Here is a 20624-nt window from a genome sequence, read left to right as displayed (position 1 = left end):
ATTTTAATTCTTTTATGATTAGGGCACCACATGCACCTTCCACCAATTTGAAAGTATGTGCCATCTCCATTTCCTATAGTACCCCACACAATAAAAAATTAAAAATGCTCCTAATGCTTTTACAACTTCAAGTCAGCTTTATGTTAACTGTGTAAGCAACCCAAACCAAGGGACAGATTCAACCTTCTCACGGTTAACAAAAACATACAAAATACCTGTCCAACTCTTTTGTCAAAGCCTTGTTTCCTGAGTAGATATAAATATTTATAAAAAGGAGTCTGCAAGTAGAGACAATAAAGTGTAACTTTAGAATGGTAACTGAGTTACTTCAGGATAGCATAGGCTGTATTTTGTATTTTGATGACTTCATCTCAAGGTTTGATCTTGACTTCAACAGCCCTCCAAGATGCAATGGCTTGAGAGAAAAATATATTGTCAGGAAATAAAATCTAATCTACAGCAATCTTTTTCTCTTTCTGCTTACTGCTGAAACCATTTTTTTCACAACAGGAAGTGTTTGACACACATTATTTAATGCAGCCATTACTTTATTGTGAAGCACAAACGATGTTTTAAAAATATTAGCATCATCATTTAAAAACACTACTTGCTGAGGCAAATTTACTTGCAAGAAAGAATCAAGATAGTAACATCCATCTCTACTCACAGGAAGGCAGCCATTCTTTTTCACTAAAGTACTCGTCACATTGCACATTGTTTCATTGTCACCTTGTGGGGTGTGCTAAAAAGAAAACAGCTGTGTTCAATATTGCACATAGTTTTCACTGACACTGCATTCCTAAATATGGTCAGAAATATCGTTTAAACTGGGGAGAGAAATTTGCGGTCCATGGACCATCAGCAATGGCATAACTATGTTCTCTGCTCATATTGTCTGCACTAGACCAAGAACATTGACACATCGTTTATAAGGTCAGAAGTCACACGACACCAGGTTATAGTCCAACAGGTTTATTTGAAATCACAAGCTTTCAAAGCACTGCTCCTTTGTCAGGTGAAGGAGCAGGACTCCGAAAGATTGTGATTTCAGATAAGCATGTTGGTGTCATGTGATTTCTGACCTTGTCCATCCCAATCCAATACCAGTACCTCCACATCACACCTTAGGTATGTGAGACACAAGGCTTTATGATATGTAACAGCTCTCTGAAGCTTTTGAGACTTATTTAAATTGGATGAAAAACTAAAAGGTACAGACTTCAAGTTTGAAAAATAAGATTACATCAGCAGATTCACCTCCAGCTTTAATTTGGTGTTCAGCCCAGAAACTGGTTTGTCAATGACCCACAGTATATAGCCCAAGCAAATACAGAGAGGTGAAAAATTGCCATGATTGGGTAAAAATGTTAAAACACACCTTCCAGTGGATGCTACTTTTATGCCGGTATTAATTGGTAAATGGACTGACCTCTAGGAACATAATGTAAGCACCATCACCTCCAAAGCACATCCTATCTTGGATATCTGCTTTCATTCCTTTATCTTCAGTCATCAACATTTTTGGAATTCCTATCTAAAACTATTGTGAAAGTGTTACCAAACAGATCAAGAAATCCCCAAGGCCACTACCTTTTCAAGACAGACAATTGGCATCAATGTCAACTCACTAACATCATCCACATCCTGAGAACAAAACGAGCTTCTAACAGAAAATTTTCCCTTCAGAATTTCATTCTCAAATTGTCAGAAAGCAGACGTGTGTAAAAAGAACAATTAAATATGCCAAAATTACAATTACTGTGAACGTGACCCATTTTCGTTCCCGCTTTCCTTACTTCACTTTAAATGCCACATGTACAGAAAATCTTTGCCAACTTCATAATCCACAGAGATTACACCACAGAGTCAAAGAAAAGTTACAATTCAAAAAGATGCCAGTCAATCATATCTCTGCCAGTTATTCTGATCACACTTATCAGAACTTGGTCCATATCTTCATAGTTAGTGTTTCAGGTGCAGATCAAGGTTCCTTTCAAAGAGTTAAATGGTTCCACCTCAACCACCAAACTTAACAGTGAATTCCAGAGACCCACCACCCTTTGGGTGAAAAAGATTTTCCTCACGTCTCCTCTAATCCTTTTGCCAATCACCTTAACTCTAACTCCCAGTCATAATCTCTCTGCTAGGAAAAACTGGTCTTCCCTGTCTACTTCATCCAAGCCCTTCAACATTTTGTCCATCTCAATTAAATCACCCATCATGCTCCTCTGTTCTGATGAACACAACCTCAGTATATCCATTGTTTTCTTAATAGCCCCAGCAACATTCTTATAAATCTCCTCTATACACTTCCTAGAGTAATTATATCCCGTAATTATGTAATCATAAATGCACAGAAAACCCCAATTATGGCCGAACCCATGTTATATATGGTTCCAGCATTACATCCCTACTCTCCTATTCAATATCTTGCCCAAACAAATACAGTATAATTGAGAGGGTATTGAGCATGGTCAAAAATCTTGGAGCACACCACCAAGGGTCCTCAAGGTGGCAGGACAGGTAGATAAGGTGGTAGAGAAAGCATCTCCTGTGCCTTCTCTACCACCTTATCTACTGTCCTGCCACCGTGGGGACCCTTGATCGTGTACTCCAAGATTTTTGACCATGCTCAATACCCTCTCAATTATACTGTATTTGTTTGTTTTGTTTGCTCTCCCCAAATGCATAACCTCGTACTTCTCTGAATTAAATTCCATTTGACACTTTCTGCCCATTCAACCAAGCCATTGGTACCTTCCTGCAGTCATCAGTCATCCTTTTTATTATCAATTATCCGGCAAAGTTTTGTGTCATCTGCAAATTTCCTAATCATGCTTCCCACATTTAAGTCCAAATCATTAATAAAAAAAATCGCAAAGAGCAAGGATCCTAAAACTGATCCCTGTGTAACACCAATGTAAACCACTTAGCATTCACTAAAATGTTCCTCGACTTTTACCCTTCATTTCCTGTCACAGAGCTAATTTTGGATTTAGCTTGTCACATTCCCCTGTATCCCCTGCCATGTGAGATTTTAATCAAATAAATGGGTTCCTAAAATCCATGTAGACAACACCAACTACACTACCCTCATCAATCCTCCTTACTACTTCCTCAAAGATTTAATCAAGTTAGTTGGATACAACCTCCCACTTAAAAAAACCCTACACAGACAATCCCTGATTAATCCAGGCCTCTCCAAGAAACACTTAATCCTACATCTCAATATTAATTCTAGTAATTTGCCAGCATCGAGATCAGCCTGACTGGCCTATAATTATTTGGGTTCTTTTTACACACTTTGAGTAATTGTACAGTGTTTGCAGACCTCCAAACTTCATTTGTATCTGGATATATTTGTCCTGGTTATATTGTAATTACTCACCAAGTTCAAAATTGCCATGACCAACACACCACCTATGACAATAAGAATCAGTGGCAACCGTACAATTGGTTTCTTTGTTACAGTTTCAGAAATGGCAACAAGGAAGTTAGATGTTGAGCTGTTCACCCAGCACTGTGTGTAAAATAGAAAAAAAGAGAGGTTTGTTGAAACTTTGTCACATTTTCTTTTGGAAATTGCTAATACAAACTTTTCACTCAAATAATAAAATCAAAATAGCTAATGGCAAAGTAATTCCAACATATGTCTAGAGTTTAATTGTTTAAGCATCACATTTAGGGACATTAATTTCTCCAAGTTTATATTTGGGGAAATATACGAACGAATCCTGGTTAAAATGAGTAAAAATTGTGCTCCAGGCTTTAAGAAAATGAGGGAACTGTGCTGATGGTTGTTAGGGTGATGTAAAATATGATCTAAATTACAATTTAATATCAACTGTTATGAATTGAAGTAGTATTTAAAAAGGTACTAAAAACATTGCCCTAAAATGGTGACAGGCATGACCTGATCATAACAGGTCCAAGTTTCAACATATCTTAGACAACAAACCAGCTCAGCTCAAATAAACATTTTTTAACCAAAGACAAGGAAACCAGTCAGTCCCCACCAGAGGCAAATGCAAAAAAAGACCCATATTTTTATTATCCAAATTGATGAGAGTATTCACAAGTTGGAGAAGAAAACAATATCTGCAATTATCAAACTTGGAGGCAAATGAACTCATATGGGAAAATGCAAACAAGTTGGTGTCTGAGCAAAGAAAGGAAAGAAACTGAGGATACAGACTCGAAAGGCTGGGAAACTCTTTGTGTCTCTCAAGAAGAAAAGAAAACTGGTGATAAGACAAATTAAAAAGAAATATCATAACATCAAGAACTCAAAGGATGGCTGTAATATTTGCTACTGTTGATGATTCAAAAAACCAAATAAATAACCAGGGTTTCAAGTTAATACTCATCACCTCAAGGACACCCTAAGGAAACTAAACTGTATATTCCTTTCATTTTCCCTTTGGACATTTTAGCTTTGTTCTTGTGTGCATGTTTGATAACATGCTTTTGTTGTTTGTCTTGGGGTAAGCACATAATAAAAGTACTCATGCTTTCATTCAAGAAAACCTTGTAATTGGCTATAGCAGAAATTAGCTAACTGCTTTTCAATCAGAGAGACGTACAGCCTCATGCTAAAAATAAACATTTTTTGTAGCTAACCAAGGACACTGAAAAGTAGGGAGCTGACTCACCCTAATCGCCTGTTCATCGTATAATTACAGATCCATATTGATTCTTTCACACAAGGCCATAAAAGCCCAAAAGGAGTTTGTAGTTTTATGATAAAACTCAAAGTATCAAAATCAGGCAGTAATGATAAGCCAACATAAAATCTTGATCAGACTTTAGGTATATTACAGTTTGTAATATCGGGCTCCGCACTATTTGAGAAGGTCCAATGCAGAATCACTTTGAGGTTCCAATGAAAAAATACAAAGGGACTTGACAAATTAGAAATATTTGTTCCTGTAGAGAGAAAACCGTGAAGCAGCTACTCAGTCTAAACAGCCTCTCTCCGTGTCATAGGGTTGGATATTTTACATCCCCACTCCTCACCACAGGCCATGTTTTCAACAGGGTGGTGACAAACACAGTACGAGAGGTGAGTAGCCCACTACCTTCCACTCCCCCGACAAACGGCCAATCTGGCCTAGTCCCGGGAATTAGAAGGGAACCCACTGCAGCCCTTGTAAAATTCAGTCTATAATTTGTAGGGCAGCAGATATATAGAACTGACCAGGTGTCAGTACTGCATATAGTGTTAAAAGATTTTAAACTAAAGCTATAAAGAAACAAGAATGAGAAATTTAGTAGCCTGAAATTTAGATAAGAAATAAACAATGCTTTTATTTAACTCACCTTTAGATGAGCAGCAAAACAAATGAAGAGAATTATCAGAAGAATAATTGCAGCAATTCCAAATGATATTCCCAGTAGAAGTTTGCTATTGAGAAAAACATACTTGGTTGGAGGCGCAGTCAAATAACAAAATATTTTACATTTAAAAATGATTAAAATTCACAGACGCAGTACTTACCATGGCATTACAAGTATTTGGATCACAAAGATGCAAATGAATATCAGATTGGCACAACCAACATAATACTTCAAGGAAGGAAGACAGACTGAACGATACTGGAAGAGAAAAAGGAGCCTTTGCAGGAAATTATACTTCCTTTTTGGTGAACATACTGAATCAAAGGGGAGTCATTTCACAACAATTTCCACATTGCACTTGGAAACAGGGATTTCTCCAATGGATCGTAAGTTAAGAAATCAGCTGTGAGAATATGTCATCAGAAAGGATGATCTAAGGAGTGATTGAAAAGCACAGTTCTAGAGAAGGCTTTTTACAGGTAAGATGTAGCAATGTCGAAGGATTTGCAAAGAGAGCTCAAAGAATAAACAGGATTTGAGCTGTATTTGTACAAAATAGTTCTCATTCAAGTTCAAAACTTCTTGTCAAACTTTCGGAATCCCTTAATTCTGAAAGGATCCGCTTTCATTGAATGTTATTTTGTTACCTAAGTGTCCTCTATTTTCATGCATCTCCATTTAAATCTTAGATAATCCTGTTTCCCTAAGAATTACAATGAACTTGAGTAAAACAGTGCATACAGTGCTTCATAGATTCTATAAAAATTATGTTTACTACAGAGTATACTGGCTTTCACAGTGAAGTGAGAACATGCTTTCTGTGAATAGGATGGAGCAATGAATGAAAGAATAACCATGAGCACTGAGAAAGTGTTTCAAGTAATGATTTTCTGCAACATCAATTTTTTTTTTGGCTTTGTGGTAATGTTACAGAATAAAATCAAGCCTGATGCTAGTTTCAATCTCACTTTTACTTTGCAGTGCCACAGTGCATAAACTGAAACAAAGCCAATTGCTAGCATGAGATAGATTTTAGGAAGACATGGATTTCTCAGGGTGTATGTATATATATTAGAATACTTACTTGTTTTTCTAATCCTTTTTCACGGAAAGACAGCAACATACGAGAAAAGACATCACATTTTACCCACTGCCTGTGAAAGGAAAAACGTTGCATGCATAAGCCAAACATAATAGATGGCAACATAAATACAGAAATTGCTGGAAAAGCTCAGCAGGTCTGGCAGCATCTGTGGAGAGAAACCAGAGTTAACATTTCAGGTCGAGTGACCCTTCCTCAGGCTTTAATGAAGGCATTTCTGCTTGCATGCTGTACATTGAAACGTCCTGGAACAGGAAAGATAATTGCGGTCCCTTACCAAGCTGGTGGCTCATCACTTATTACGGATGGTTTCTACGCAAAACTAACTGATTATGGATTAGATTCTCCGACCATTTGCAGCAAATTCTTAGCAAGGACAGCCCTTGCTAGTGCAGTCCTTTACATTTGAGCTGTCTAACAGGTTCACATACTCTGTTGGCAAAAGTGCCTTCTCCTGCAATATTCATAACTATCATGTTCACATTTCCACTCATGTCTCTAAGTACATTATTAGCAATTGAGAAATTCTGTCAGTGTTCCATGCCCAGTCCCTGTCCACTGTTAGTTCACCTCATTCACAATTATTTTCTTGCGTTTACTTTGAAATACTTTTGACTGAATTATTTCAGAGATAGTAGGAACTGCAGATGCTGGAGAATCTGAGATAACAAGGCGTAGAGCTGGATGAACACAGCAGACCAAGCAGCATCAGAGGAGCAGGAAAGCTGACGTTTTGGGTCGGGACTTTTCTGAAGAAGGGTCCTGACCCGAAACGTCGGCTTTCCTCTTCCTCTGATGCTGCCTGGCCTGCTGTGTTCCTCCAGCTCCACACTGTGTAATCTAAATTGTAAGACGAAGATGTTTTTTCCTTTGTTCCACGCCTATAAACCCATAACCTTTACCTTGTTGAAATCCTGGCTAAACGCAAACTTATAACAGGCTGTGAGAGGGTCGTTTGGTATTTCTTACAAATCCTACATTTATCACTTATCTCTTCTCTAAGCTTATTGCATTCTTCATCCCTTATTCCTGCAATCTTTGCTAATCGTTTTAATGTTTTGGAGGACAGATGCGCAAGTTGCTTTTTTGGCTTCTGTCTTCTAAATTTCTACCCTCTGATGTTGATAACCTGTCCATTAAAGAATTGTTACATTCCATTAAAGAAAAACAGTTGGGCCACAATTGAGTAAATTATAATTTCACACATTTTCCAACCACAATAGCTTTGTCATTTCCCATAGAGCTTCATCTGCATTTTCTTCATTGATGATCAACTTGATTACACTGTTATTTCATTGGGTACTACATCTATGCAAATAAAATGATTGATTATGGTTATTTTATATGAATCGCTACCTGTTTTAAAGATTTCAATGTGTTATCATCTCCCAGCTGAATACTGGTGGAACTCTGAAATTATGTAATTTTATTCGCTTTATTTCCACTCAGATTCTAGGTAGCATTTTGACAAGTCTATTCCACAAAGTGTAGACACTTATGTGCTGTCTGAGACTGCACAACAGAAAGATTCTGCCATCAATAGACTCCCCAGTGGTCTGAAACTTTGTATTATCAATAATAATACCACATCTTTGATCCATATTTCCATCTTCTTCCTCTGAACCTTTGATTTTGTGTTTAGTTTAAAAAAAAAACTCTATTATTCCATTTGGGATAGTTCACAGGACAATAGTATGGTTATGATTCCCCCAGCTAATGTTGCTACTGGACAAGTCAAATACTAAAATGAAATCTGGCTTGATAGATTTTTTTTGCAGCAGACTTTCACTGAAATACAAGCACAAAAAGGCTTAGGATTATTTCAACAACAAAACAGAGATTTATTACAAAGCAGTTATAAAAAATAAACCAAATCAAGCTAAATGTAGCAGTTTGAAGATTTCAAATCACATGGTTAAACAAAATCCTACCTACTTGCCAACACCACCACTTTAAAATTAATCAAAATCCACAGAAATTTCTTCCCTATCCAATCTATAGACTTGCCTTAATTGATTTTCTCAGTTTCCTGTGAGCTGTGAAGCCTTTTCCCTGGAATATTCACACAACTGAGATTTTAAGTATCCCTAGACTTTTAATAATCCACAAAGCTCTGACCAAACACTCTGAGCCTGAAAGTTTCACAAACTAAACTCGCTCCCCAAGATAGTTTATTCCCTTAATTGCTCGGAACAATTTACTTTTCCTGACGAAAGTATTCTTGTATCTGACTTCAGACAGCTCTCCTTTGAACTGACCCAAAAGCTTTTCAATCTCTAGGTGTTTCTAAGTTAAAATCAATCCTTGATAATTCTAAACCCAAAAGCTAATTTCATTCAATGTTTTCTCAGCCCCATGTATAAACAAACTTCCATTAACACCATAGGAGATACATTCTGGTTCAACATAATTGCTCCTGAAAGACTGATCTATTTAATTTTTAAACAACTTCATAAAAGTAAACCCTCCCATGCCATTGGTTTAAATTCTAAATTCTTCTAAAATATGATCCTCATATGTATCATATACATTTCATCACAGTACTTTGAATCACATCTAAAATATCAAGTGACCATGCCCTATGCACTTCTGCAGATCAGTTTTTTTTTTGCAATGAATGAACAAATTCTCTTCCCTTCTCAAAATTGTCAAGGTATTTTGACCTTTATTTCTCCTCTTTAAAATTATTCTTCTGTACTCTAACTTGTATCTAGACAGTCTTGACAGCTTGTTAACAGTTTATCCTCAATTTTCTGTCATATGGCCCATTGCCTATTGCCATGTTGTGACAAGAGTGCTCTTGGAAAGGAATGCTTTTTTTTTAAAAAAGTGACTCTGACATTGCTCTCAAGCTGTGCTTATCTTTCTGCAATTTAATTCCCATCAAAACTTCTATTAATTGTGGAAAGTAACACCATTGCTTCTTCACCAAATGGTAATTCTTCAGGTGTGAGCCCTGATAAATGATAGTATGGGCTTATCACCATGGCATTTCAACGAAGTTTGATTCTACTTTGAGCTCAAAGTCCTGAGACAATTGTGCATATTGCCTAGAAGACATGATAATATTTGCCTTTCTGGTTTTCACTCCCAGATTTGTTGAAATAATTCATTTCCAAAATCAACAACAGCATCTACCTGGAATTTGAAATGTGATCCTTCCTGGTGTTTGTAGTGTTGGTTAGCTCAGTTGGCTGGAAATGCAGAGTGACGCTAACAGCATAGGTTCACTTACTACACCGGCTAGGTTACTGCAAACGCCCCACCTTCTCAATATTGCCTCAAGGCATGGTGACCCTCAGATAAAACTTACTGCCAGTTGTCTCGCTCTCTCTCTCTTTCTTTCTCTAATGAGACAGCAATCCTATGGTTGTCTGGGGCCACAGTGACTTTACTGCACCATGCAATCAATTTTCAAACTATGTAAAACTGAGACTGTACAAACAATACAAGGAAGAGCATTTTATTGTAAAGCTTTCAAAATAAAATAGGATGTTTGTCTCACTCTGGAATACCCTTTACATTCAAGTGGCTACTTACAAGCGTCTCAATACCCTAATGGTTACTAAAATGCATTGTCAAAAAGAGAGAAAATTTAAATGTTACATACCTGTATGAATTTATCCCATCAATTGTTGTTATCATTTTATCATGCAGTTCCTCTTCAAATCTTCTTTTTTGAGATTTGTTTCTAGAGAGTTAAATGGAGTTACTAGATACAGTACATCATAGCTACAACCTGACAGTACCCAATTTCTCACAAGCATGCAAGGCCCTGCATCATATATGTAAGGTCTACACTCAGTTTTTTGAACTACAGGAGAACTATTTGTGCGAAGATCTTTCAGTCAGCTTAGCCACTTAGAATTATAGAGTAATAATGCATGGAAACAGGCCCGTCGGCCCAAACTGGTCTACGCTGACCATGGTGCCCACTCAGCTAGTTCTAATTGCCCGCATTTGGTCCATATCCCTCTCATCCAGTAAACTATCCACATTTTTTTGTTTAGATGTTGCTATTGTACCTGCCTCAACCACTTTCTCTGGTAGCCTATTCCATGTACATACCACTCTCTGTGTGACGAAGTTGCCCCTCAGGTCCTTCTTAAATCTTTCCCCTCTCACCTTACACCTATGCCCACTCATTTTCAATTCCCCATCCCTGAGAAAAAGACTACATGTATTCATCCTATCTATGCTCCTCATTATTTTATACACCTCAATAAAGGTCACCCCTCATTCTCCTACATTACAGGGAATAAAGTCCTATCCTGGCCAACCTCTCCCTACAACTCAGGCCAGCTAGCCCTGGCAACATCCATATAGATCTTCTTCGCATTTTCCAGTTTACTTCGTCTTTCCTATAACAGGGTGGCCAAAACTGTACATAGTACTCCAAGTGCAGCTTCACCGATGGACTCATATAACTGTAACATAATGACCCAACTCCTAAACTCAACGCCTCGACCAACGAAGGCCGGCATGTTAAATGCCTTCTTCACCACCTTGTCTATCTGTGACACTGCTTTCAACAAACTATGTTGTTGTACTCCTAGGTCCCTCTGTTCCACAACACTCCTCAGGACCTTACCATTTACTGTATAAGTCCGACCTTGATTTGACTTTCCAAAGTGCAACACCGCACACCTATCTGTATTGAATTGCATTCGCCAATCCTCAGCCCACTTCCCCATCTGATTAAGATCCCACTATAATTTTTGATAACCTTCTTCGCTATTAACGGTACCTCCTAATTTTGTATCATCTGCAAACTTACTAATCATGCTTTGTACATTCACATCCAGATCATTTATGTAAATAACAAATAACAAAGGTCCCAGCACTGACCCCGGTGGCACACCACTAGTCACAGGCCTCCAGTCTGAGAAACACCTTCAAACATCACCCTCTGCTTCCTACCATCGAGCCAATTTTGAATCCAATTAGCTAGCTCTCCCTGGATCCCATGCGACCTAACCTTCATATCTAGCCTGCCATGCAGGACCTTGTCTAAGGCCTCATTAAAGTCCATATAGACAATACCCACTGCCCTACCCTCATCTCTCCCCTTGTTTCCCTCTTCAAAAAACTAAAAGATTTGTCAGACATGACTTCCCGCGCACAAATCCATGCTGACTATCCCTAATCTGAGCTTGACTATCCAAATGTTGGTTGCTCCTGTCCCTCAGTATCCCCTCCAATAACTTGCCTACCACTGATGTCAGGCCAAAAAAAGAAAACACAGATGCTGGAAGAACACAGCAAGCCAGGCAGCATCTGAAGGAAAGGAGCAGTCAATGTTTTGGGTATTGCCTGGCTTGCTGTGTTCTTTCTGCCTATTGATGTCAGGATCACTGGCCTGTAGTTCCCTGGCTTGTCTCTGCTACCTTTCTTAAACATTAGCCACCCTCCAGTCTGCTGGAACCTCACCAGTGGCTAAAGATGAAGCAAGAATCTCTGCAAGGGCCTCTGCAATTTCTGCTCCAGTCTCCCACAACATCCAAAGATGGACTTGAGCAAGCCCAGGGGATTTATCCACCTTAATGCGATTTAAGGCTGCAAACACCTCCTCTCTGGTCATGTGTCTGTGGTCCAAAACATCTCTATCTGTTTCCCTCATTTCCTTAGCATCCATGATTCTCTCCTCAGTAAACATCGAGGAGAAATGTTCATTAAAAATCTCCCCCATCTCCCGTGGCACCACACAAAGACGGCCATGCAGTTCTTTAATGGACCTATTCTCTCCCTAACCACTCTGTTACTCTTAATATAGCTATAGAAACTCTTGGGATTATCTTTAACCTTATCTGCCAGATCCATCTCATACTCTCTTTTTGCTCTTATGATTTCCCTCTTAAGTATGCTCCTACATTTTTTATAGTCACCTAGGGATTCGCTCGAGTCCGATAGCTTAAACCCAAAGTTTACCACCTTCTTTTTCCTGATCAAAGGCTCAATATCCCTCATCAGCCAGGGATTCCTAAACCTGCCAGCTTTTCCCTTCACCCTGGACTCTTGATATCACACTTCTAAAAGCCTCCTCTTTACCACCAGTTATGACAAAAGAATTTAAAAAATGAAATAACTTCCAATTTTAAAAAAGTGCATTAAGAGAACTGATTTGGCATTAGATAATATATTCATGTACACTGATGAAAGTCACAAATATTCTCAAAATAAGCTATGCAAGATAAAACCAGACAGATCAAGCTTGTGTAGCAGTATCAGTTAGTGTAAAATCTCATTCACTAGCAAGAAATTCATTCTTTCAATTATGCAGTGCTTTTCGTGGTCAAACGACATCACAGAACACTTTGTAGCCATTGAAGGGCTTTGACATGTTACTTCCTACGATGTAGAATGTGCGGCAGCCAATTCTGCACAAAGCAAATTCAGACAAGCAACAATCTGATAATGACCAAGTAACCTGTACTCTTGTGATGCTGATTGAGGGATAAATATTGGTCAGGACACAGAATAAATCTCCTGTTCATCTTCAAAACAGTGCCACGGGATCTTTCACATTCACAGTTTAATACTTCATCTGAAAGACAGCATCTCCAACAGCCCAGTATCAGAATGTCAGTCTCATCTTTTATCCTCAAGTGCTTGAGTGAATCTGAGCCTGGGATCTTATGACTCAAAAGCAAAGATTGCTACTAATTGTTAGCCAACTATAACAACTGGCCATTTTCATCACTTTGTTAGATGTTATTAAATCATTTTTTAAAAAATCCTGTTAATAGACTATATTTCATACTGATAAAAGTTATAACAAGTAATAAAGCAATTAAAACAAAGATGCAATTGAAGTAGCCTGAAAACGAGTGCTTTACCAAAGCAATTGGTGCAATGCAAGAACTAGACGTACTTATGTACAGAAAGCAAATGTCAGAAATTGATCAACTGAAAGAAAATAAACATAAGGATTCCAGAACCATTCTGGAAACATATTTTTAAAAGGTGGTGTTAAATAATGCTTTATAATTTTGGATCCCAACAAGCAATGTCACATAAGCAGCAACATCAAAGCAAACCAACTATGGTCAACTGGATTGATTATTGGACAGACCCAGTAAGATAGCTGTCCTCAGCTGTGAATTCAGTGAATCTGAATAGCTTACTCTGGCGATACTGCTGATGGTACAAGACTCATGCGAAATGTTGGTGGTGTTAGCATAGCACTAAGGTTTGGCAGCAGCACCATTGTATTGTTTTAGCAAGAGGAGGGCAGATAAATTGCACTGAAGCTCCAATAACTACTGAACTAATCAAATTATTTAACCATGGAGAGTAAAAGGCTGCAGGTACTCAACAGATTGGGTAGAACCATCAAGAAATTACTAGTTGACTTGCCAATTATAAAACCTTTTCTCAGAACTGAAAGATAACGTAGGTGAATTGTATGTGTAGAAGCATAAAATACTGGGAAAACAAATAACACAGGAGAAAACTACAATGTAAAGGTAAAGCCACTATACTCCCAGAGGGTCATAAGGCTTATCTCTCATTAGAGAGAGACAACTGGTCGTGGTTTATTATGAGGGTCAACATGTCTCAGGCGAGAGATTGAGGAGGAGTGTCCTTCACGGTAACCTCAGCCAATGCGACACTGTCCAGTGCTAGCCTGCTGGAGGGTTGGAGCAAGCTATGCAGAAGAGCCAATAGCAATGCTGTGGAGCATGAAAGCACTGCTGTTCCTCTTGGCTCCATATCAGTTGGTCATTGCTGAAAAAAAAATTTCATAACTAACCTTTTATTGATGGTTCAGGAGTTACTGAGGTCTCATGAGCAAGACAAGCCAAATGCTTCCCCTCCTCATTGCTGACTAATTTTAAAAAGCAAATAAGTCCTTATTTTGCATATTCAAAAGTCCTAAAGCCTTAAACGTGAGAGAATATGGATATGTGCGTACATGGGAAGATGCATATGTGCCTGTTTTCCCTTGTCTGTTCTTTCCGAAATGTTGTTCTTTCATAACATTTCAGTTCTGAGCACAAGCTTTATAACTGAAACCTCAAATTTCTTGCTTCTATTAGGTCTTACCTGCCTGGCAGCAACATAGCTCAGCTAAGATTTGCTATCTCACTGTTTTGCTACCAATGTATTCTTCTGACTATAGAGGGAGCAGTATGCATATCTAATTGAATGCACAAATGAAATGCATTTATCTCATTGTGCTGGGCAACAGTAAATGGAGAGCAAATATTATTGAACTTCGGTTTAATTAACACAGTCAGCCAGTGGGCAAAATGCAAAAATGCAAAGATAACAGGTGGACACAGGGTGCCCCACTGAACAATTCAGCAAGGTCTGGAGGAACCAAGCCACAGGATAGCTTGTAGCTTTCTGATCCTCGTGACTCAGAGCGTGGAAGTCACATGAAGCATTATTGGCCTCATCTTATTGGCAGGAGGCCTCTGTCAAACTCAGCCGAGGAGAGAAATGGGGCGGGGGGAGGGTGAAGGAACCGTCCAACTAAGGCAAGAACACAGAGGCATCACCAACTGCTGAGGTGACCACTTAATTGTCCTCTAGACCCCAGCTCTGGCAAGATCACTTGGAGGCGGGAACACCACAGGGAGGTGAACCAATGGGTTATTTTCTCAACTTGCACCCATGGGACATGGACATTCATCTCACTGTCTCTCAGTAAAGATTCCTCACAGTGACTGATTAAGGAGATACACTGTTGTTTGGCCTGCACCCAGGTTCCCAACATCCCAGTGAAGGGACCACATTAATTTTGAACATACAATCACTGAAAAATCCAGTACAAACGCCCAAAGAAAGTCTGCAGGCAAGTGTATACGTAATGAAAAGTGGGAGCTGCATGTTCGCCAATGACTGCAAAATCATCATTGCCCCCCTGTGATCAGATAACTCTGTACACAGCAGGGATGAAACGGACATATTTTTGGTATACAAGATCGATCACACCTCATGAAATCGTGATGTAAATCTTAGGAATTTTAACATTAACATTTTTAATAGGGAAACGGCAGATTTTGGTGTGATACAAAGCGATGAAGATTGCACACTGCCCTTGGAGTTGGGAACACAAATTATGTAATTGTTCCCACTTTCACTATTCTATCATCACAGATGAAGCCGGAAGTGCAAGATTGCTCCTATCAGGTCCGGCTTGGCTGGAATGCAGTTTGAGGTTAAATAAACGGCCAATAATAACCATCTCAGCTCTCAGTTTAAGAAATCATGCCCTAGCATGAGCCAACAGCTTCAAGCCAAAATAAAGACAGTACAAAATTGGGGATTAATTGACAACTTTTGCTGAAAAGCAAAGCAACGTTACCTTGCCCGAGGGCTTTTAAATTACAACTGGATGGAAGCATGCAGCACTTAACCTGTACACAATGCTGTAGCTCTGCAGCTGAATGAAAACCCACCTATCTAATGTTCGATGAAGTCGGAGAGAATGCATGGGAATTTCCTGGACAGGAAAGAGAAATAAAAATTTGAGAATGTATTCATCAATTTCGAAAGCAAAACGTGCATAGACCGCTTTTATCTACAGCATATTCCAACCACTTACCTTCCTGATCTTTCCATTGGGTGCTGACATTTCACTGCTCACACTTTCCCGTTGCTGAAAATGTGCAAAAGGTTTCGCTGCACCCCATGACTCCAAATATCGTGTCATACGGACAGATGCCCTCATTTTCAGCCCATCATTACCTTGTCTTGGCTTTGGTAAATGCCGAGTCTTCAGGCTTTGTTGTTTGGTCTGTTAACAATATATCATTGCAATTCAATTTTAAGTGCCAAAATTAAAGTATGAAAACAATGACAGCGTTCAATAAATTATATGCACTTTTGAACATGTTACAAATAAAGCCGCTGTACTCGTAACAGAGAACAAGGCACAAAGCAATTTTTTTTAAATTTTCCAAGGGCTCTGCTTGAGATTTCCTCAAGGGCTACCCTTTTGATTTTCAGGGCCTCTTTCTTCATTTTCACTAACTCATTTATGAAGTGAAGCTCTCAAGTAGTAACAGTATCTTCTGTACTTGTTTTGGGTACTTGGACTCTCAGAAACAGAATTAGAAGAATTCATCAATAATTAGCTACTGCCCATTGAAGTTAAAGTCACAACACACAAGGAAAACATTAATTTCTCCACACAGTATTTATATTGGCACAAGATATTAAAAATAAGTTAGCAACCAATTCTTCTTTCTAATAAGTGATATCATCTCCTCCTCCCAATGCATCCTCCCTCCAGTTTCCCAGCCCCTTGCAGCCTCGCTTCTCTCTTTCATTCCATCAAAGCATCCCCCTCTCTCCTACTCTGTGGATGCTTCCTTCTGTTTGTGATCTCCTCTGTAGCCTCTCCCTCTCTTCCCCATGCAGGCTCTATCTCTCTCCAGCCACCTTTTCTCTCTAGCCCCACCATATGCAGTCCAACTCCCTCTTCCCTTGCAGCATCCCTTTTGCTTCCTCCCATGCAGCCTCTCTCAACCTCCCCTTACAGCCAGTCACTCTCTAAGCTACCCATTGCCCCATCCCAACATCATCCCCGCAGTCTCCCCACCCTCTTTGCATTCTCCTCAGCTTCTAGCAAATATTTCCCCTCACCCAGTCTCCCTGACCTGCAGGCAGATAGCCACATTTTGGAAAATATGACGCCCCCTCATATAAATTCAGAAAAACAGTGGCTAGCTCCTGACCTCCAGTCTTCAACCCGGACTCTCAGCCTCCTTGCCTCAATGTCTGGCAGGCAAAACCCTTGCAATTCCTTCAACACCCATACATGCTTACCCGGCTCGTTGCTTCTCCAATCACAGGTTGCTCCTTTTGTGAATCTCTCACTACAAGCTCAGGAAGAAACCCCCGTGTGATTGGAGCAGAGCTCTGCACTGGTTCCTTCCATTCTATTGATGACTGGGTGACTTTTCTGAGTAGTCATCCTTTGAGCAAAGTTCCTGGGTGATTTAGGGAGACTTTGGGACAGATTCACCCACTAACCCCATGTATTTTGAAGGCTGACTAGCATGCTTAGGGGGAGCAACATTGTCAGATATGTGGACAGTTTCTGAACTCTCCTTGGAATCAACAATCTGAGCAGATTTTAATTTTTCTCTCTCTCCTCCCCCCCTTGCTTGCATTCAGTAGACATAAAGCAAACAGCATTATATCCACTTAACTTTCCAGTTACTGCTACACACAAGGACCAGGCTTCACACCAATATAACTCCTGTTAAACTGTAAGCGCATTTAATCATCCTAGCAAATTCTGACTTGCTAAACCATCAATGAAGTGCTTGTGCAGTTTTGCATGCTTTGACAATACAGTTATATTACAGCTACAACTCTCTGGCTAATAGTTGTGGTGTTAGTTCCAAACAGGCAGCGTTTAGAAGAACAATCCTTCCATACATCAGTGGTTAAACGTACAGGCAGAACAGCCTTCCATCGCCAACCAGTGCTCAAAACCTAAATACAGGACTGCAATATCCAAAATGTCTAACCATTTAACCAGGGAGCCCCAAGTGAACACACTACTTCCTTCAATATGGTCCCAACCAAAGCTATGCAAGACCAAACCCTATTCTACAATGTCAGGTCTGACCTTGATGAAATGTATCCTGGGCCTTTGATATCACTATAATTCAATTACCTGACAGCTCCAGTGTAAATGCAACCTTTAATGTTTGTTTTGCTGTCAATATTCTTTTAAATGACAGTTAAAGTCCTGACCAACTTCATTTACAAATTTAGGCAATCAGCTCACATTTTAGATCAACATAGTAATAACCGTTGTAATCATTTTAGACACCTGTTTTTTTCTTCACAGTTGACTTTTATTTCTGCAGTATTAGTGCTTAGCCATCATAACAAAGTATCTTTGCTTACAGATTGCACCATCTGCTGCTGTAGGCTTTCCCACTAACACTACAACTGAATGCCGGTCACCAGCTGTAAACGTAACTACAAATTATAGGACTATCTTTGAAATGGCTCTAGCTACAAATTAAAATCCTAGTCACAATGGTACTGACATAATACATCTTCCCAACATTAGCACTACAAGTACCTTTAATAAATTGATTTTGTGCATTTTAGATTTACTGAGGTGATTGATGCTACTGCTTCAGAATTAAACACTTTCCACTTCAGACACTCCCTGGTCATAAATGACACAGAGAGATGCATGTTAAAAGCTCCCTTTACACTATACAACAGATTTCCTCCACCTCAAGCTTACAACAGCGATATCCTAGTCCAATGTTCCATTTTTGAACTACTCCCAATGTTAGCTGCCATTTTGTGACACCTTGAAACATGACTGCCCAACTAGGGTCGGAAAGCAGACTTAGACTACGCAAATTTATTTGATACAGGATCTTTATTGCTAGATGGATGAGGCTAGCCAGTCCAAACTGTATTTGAGCTCAAGACCCAAAGCTGAAAGGAATGCTTACAAAACCATCCCTCCTTCCACCCAATAACAGTAAGTCACAACCTACACAAAGTTCACTAACCTCTGAAGACAAATTATGCAACCAAACACTTGGCAAGATTTTGGGCTGTGTCTGATCAAAGCAATTTGGTGCATCAGACGATAGTGTTCTATAATACCCTTTTCTTAGAATGGACATTGTGGAAAGCACATTGCACTGAACTGCAGATATTCAGTTTTTAACAGATAAAACAGCTACCTCCAGCTTCTTCCACTATTATGGTTTAGGATTTTCACATGTGCCTTTTTTTTTAAAAAAAAGACCATTGATGTATTCATTCTATCTGTATCTAAATCTGCCTGTGGTCACTCCCATATTGATAGGTTGGTGGCAACACTCAGAGTGGCATCTAGGGTGTTCAAACCTGGGAAATTGTTACCAATCAGCCAACCAGCTCAACAGTGATTTACTAGTTAGATGCGTACAGTGTGATTTACGATTTCCATATCCCATCCCCTTAAACGCCCACAAACCATGGGTTCAGTTAACTTCAACCCCAATCATAGTTATACTGCAACCACGACAGAATTCATCACTCAGCAAACATCCAAACCTTTGAGTGAGAAATTTAAAGTCAGAGATCTACTGCACAGAAAAAGGCCATCAGCTGTTGTGTCCTTGCTGGTCAAAAACAACCTTACCATTCTAATCCCAAATTTAACAGAGGAGAGAATGAAAATTGAGATGAAACTTCATTCCAAATTGCCTTGACTTACTTGCTGATTACATATTTTTTTAAAATCCAAAATTCCAAACTCCTTGTGAGGGATTTCTTTTTTAAATCACAGAGGTGGGAATGAATTTAGTGGAACTATTTCCACAAAGGTTTAGTCAAGACACTACCTTTTAAAGGATTTTAACCAGAAAATCCAAACGTGTATTTATTTTCACTTACACATCAAAAACAATGAGTAATATATCCACACACAAGCATTTTGAGGCACAAATTCATTAAATTAATTTTCCATTGTACAGACAAGCAGCCACAAGTTAGCTACTTCGATTCTGTGGATGACGTTTGTGTGTTCAATATCTAACCAAGACTGTCAAAAGCTGTGCAGATACTGCAAAGGTCAGTGCAGAAAAGAACATCCCACACACATTGACTTGATAAAAAGTACAGTACTATCCCTAAAACAGAATCCAGTCTTCACCACCAGACTAACAATTCATAGTTTCAACTACTTCTTAAAGAAATACATATTTGTCACTCCTTCATCTGCACTGACATTGTTGAATACCAACAATTTGCACATCTTTTCCTAGTAAAGATATAAACAAAAAACAGTAAGTATAAGGTTATCAAAAATGCGTTCATTATGCTTTACTGATCAAAGTGAATACACAACTCCAAACTCAAATTTGGGAGATATAAAGTACAGGCTTTGCATTCAGATGGCTATCATAACAATTTCCAAACCCAATGTTTGAATATTGAAGACACACTGCAAAACAGATAAAGGGGCTTGCTGAATTATTGAAGCTTACATGGACCTCGCCCTCTGCTACATTTCAGGTATGTGCTGCATACCAATTAACTCAGGGTTCATACACCTCATCAGCTCGAACACTTGGGACAGGTTTTTCATGCATCCATCTATGTCAGGACCTGATTCTGAAACTCCTGCCTCTATTCCCAGCGTGTGGAAATTCTACAGACCTGAGAGGACGGTGAAGATAGGAAGCCCACACACAGCAATAAT

General features: G+C 39.1%; 1 protein-coding gene across 6 annotated transcripts in view; it reads right to left on the bottom strand.

Annotated features, from left to right (window-relative positions):
• The window catches only part of adcy7 (adenylate cyclase 7), a 164929-nt gene that overhangs the window by 22036 nt on the left and 122269 nt on the right, over positions 1-20624 (bottom strand). For all 6 annotated transcript variants that reach the window (XM_048606023.1, XM_048606022.1, XM_048606026.1 and 3 more), the window contains 8 exons: positions 15993-16184; positions 15847-15890; positions 10050-10130; positions 6422-6491; positions 5498-5595; positions 5320-5404; positions 3389-3520; positions 668-742 (listed from right to left, as the gene is read on the bottom strand). In XM_048606023.1, coding sequence (XP_048461980.1) covers positions 668-742; positions 3389-3520; positions 5320-5404; positions 5498-5595; positions 6422-6491; positions 10050-10130; positions 15847-15890; positions 15993-16184 — 777 coding nt within the window. The remainder of the gene's footprint in view (positions 1-667; positions 743-3388; positions 3521-5319; positions 5405-5497; positions 5596-6421; positions 6492-10049; positions 10131-15846; positions 15891-15992; positions 16185-20624) is intronic.

Source organism: Rhincodon typus, chromosome 15 (genome assembly GCF_021869965.1).
Source record: "Rhincodon typus isolate 14 chromosome 15, sRhiTyp1.1, whole genome shotgun sequence".
In the NCBI taxonomy this organism is placed as follows: domain Eukaryota; kingdom Metazoa; phylum Chordata; class Chondrichthyes; order Orectolobiformes; family Rhincodontidae; genus Rhincodon; species Rhincodon typus.
Note: the sequence above shows the minus strand (reverse complement) of the source record. Positions and strands in the feature narration are given on the sequence as shown.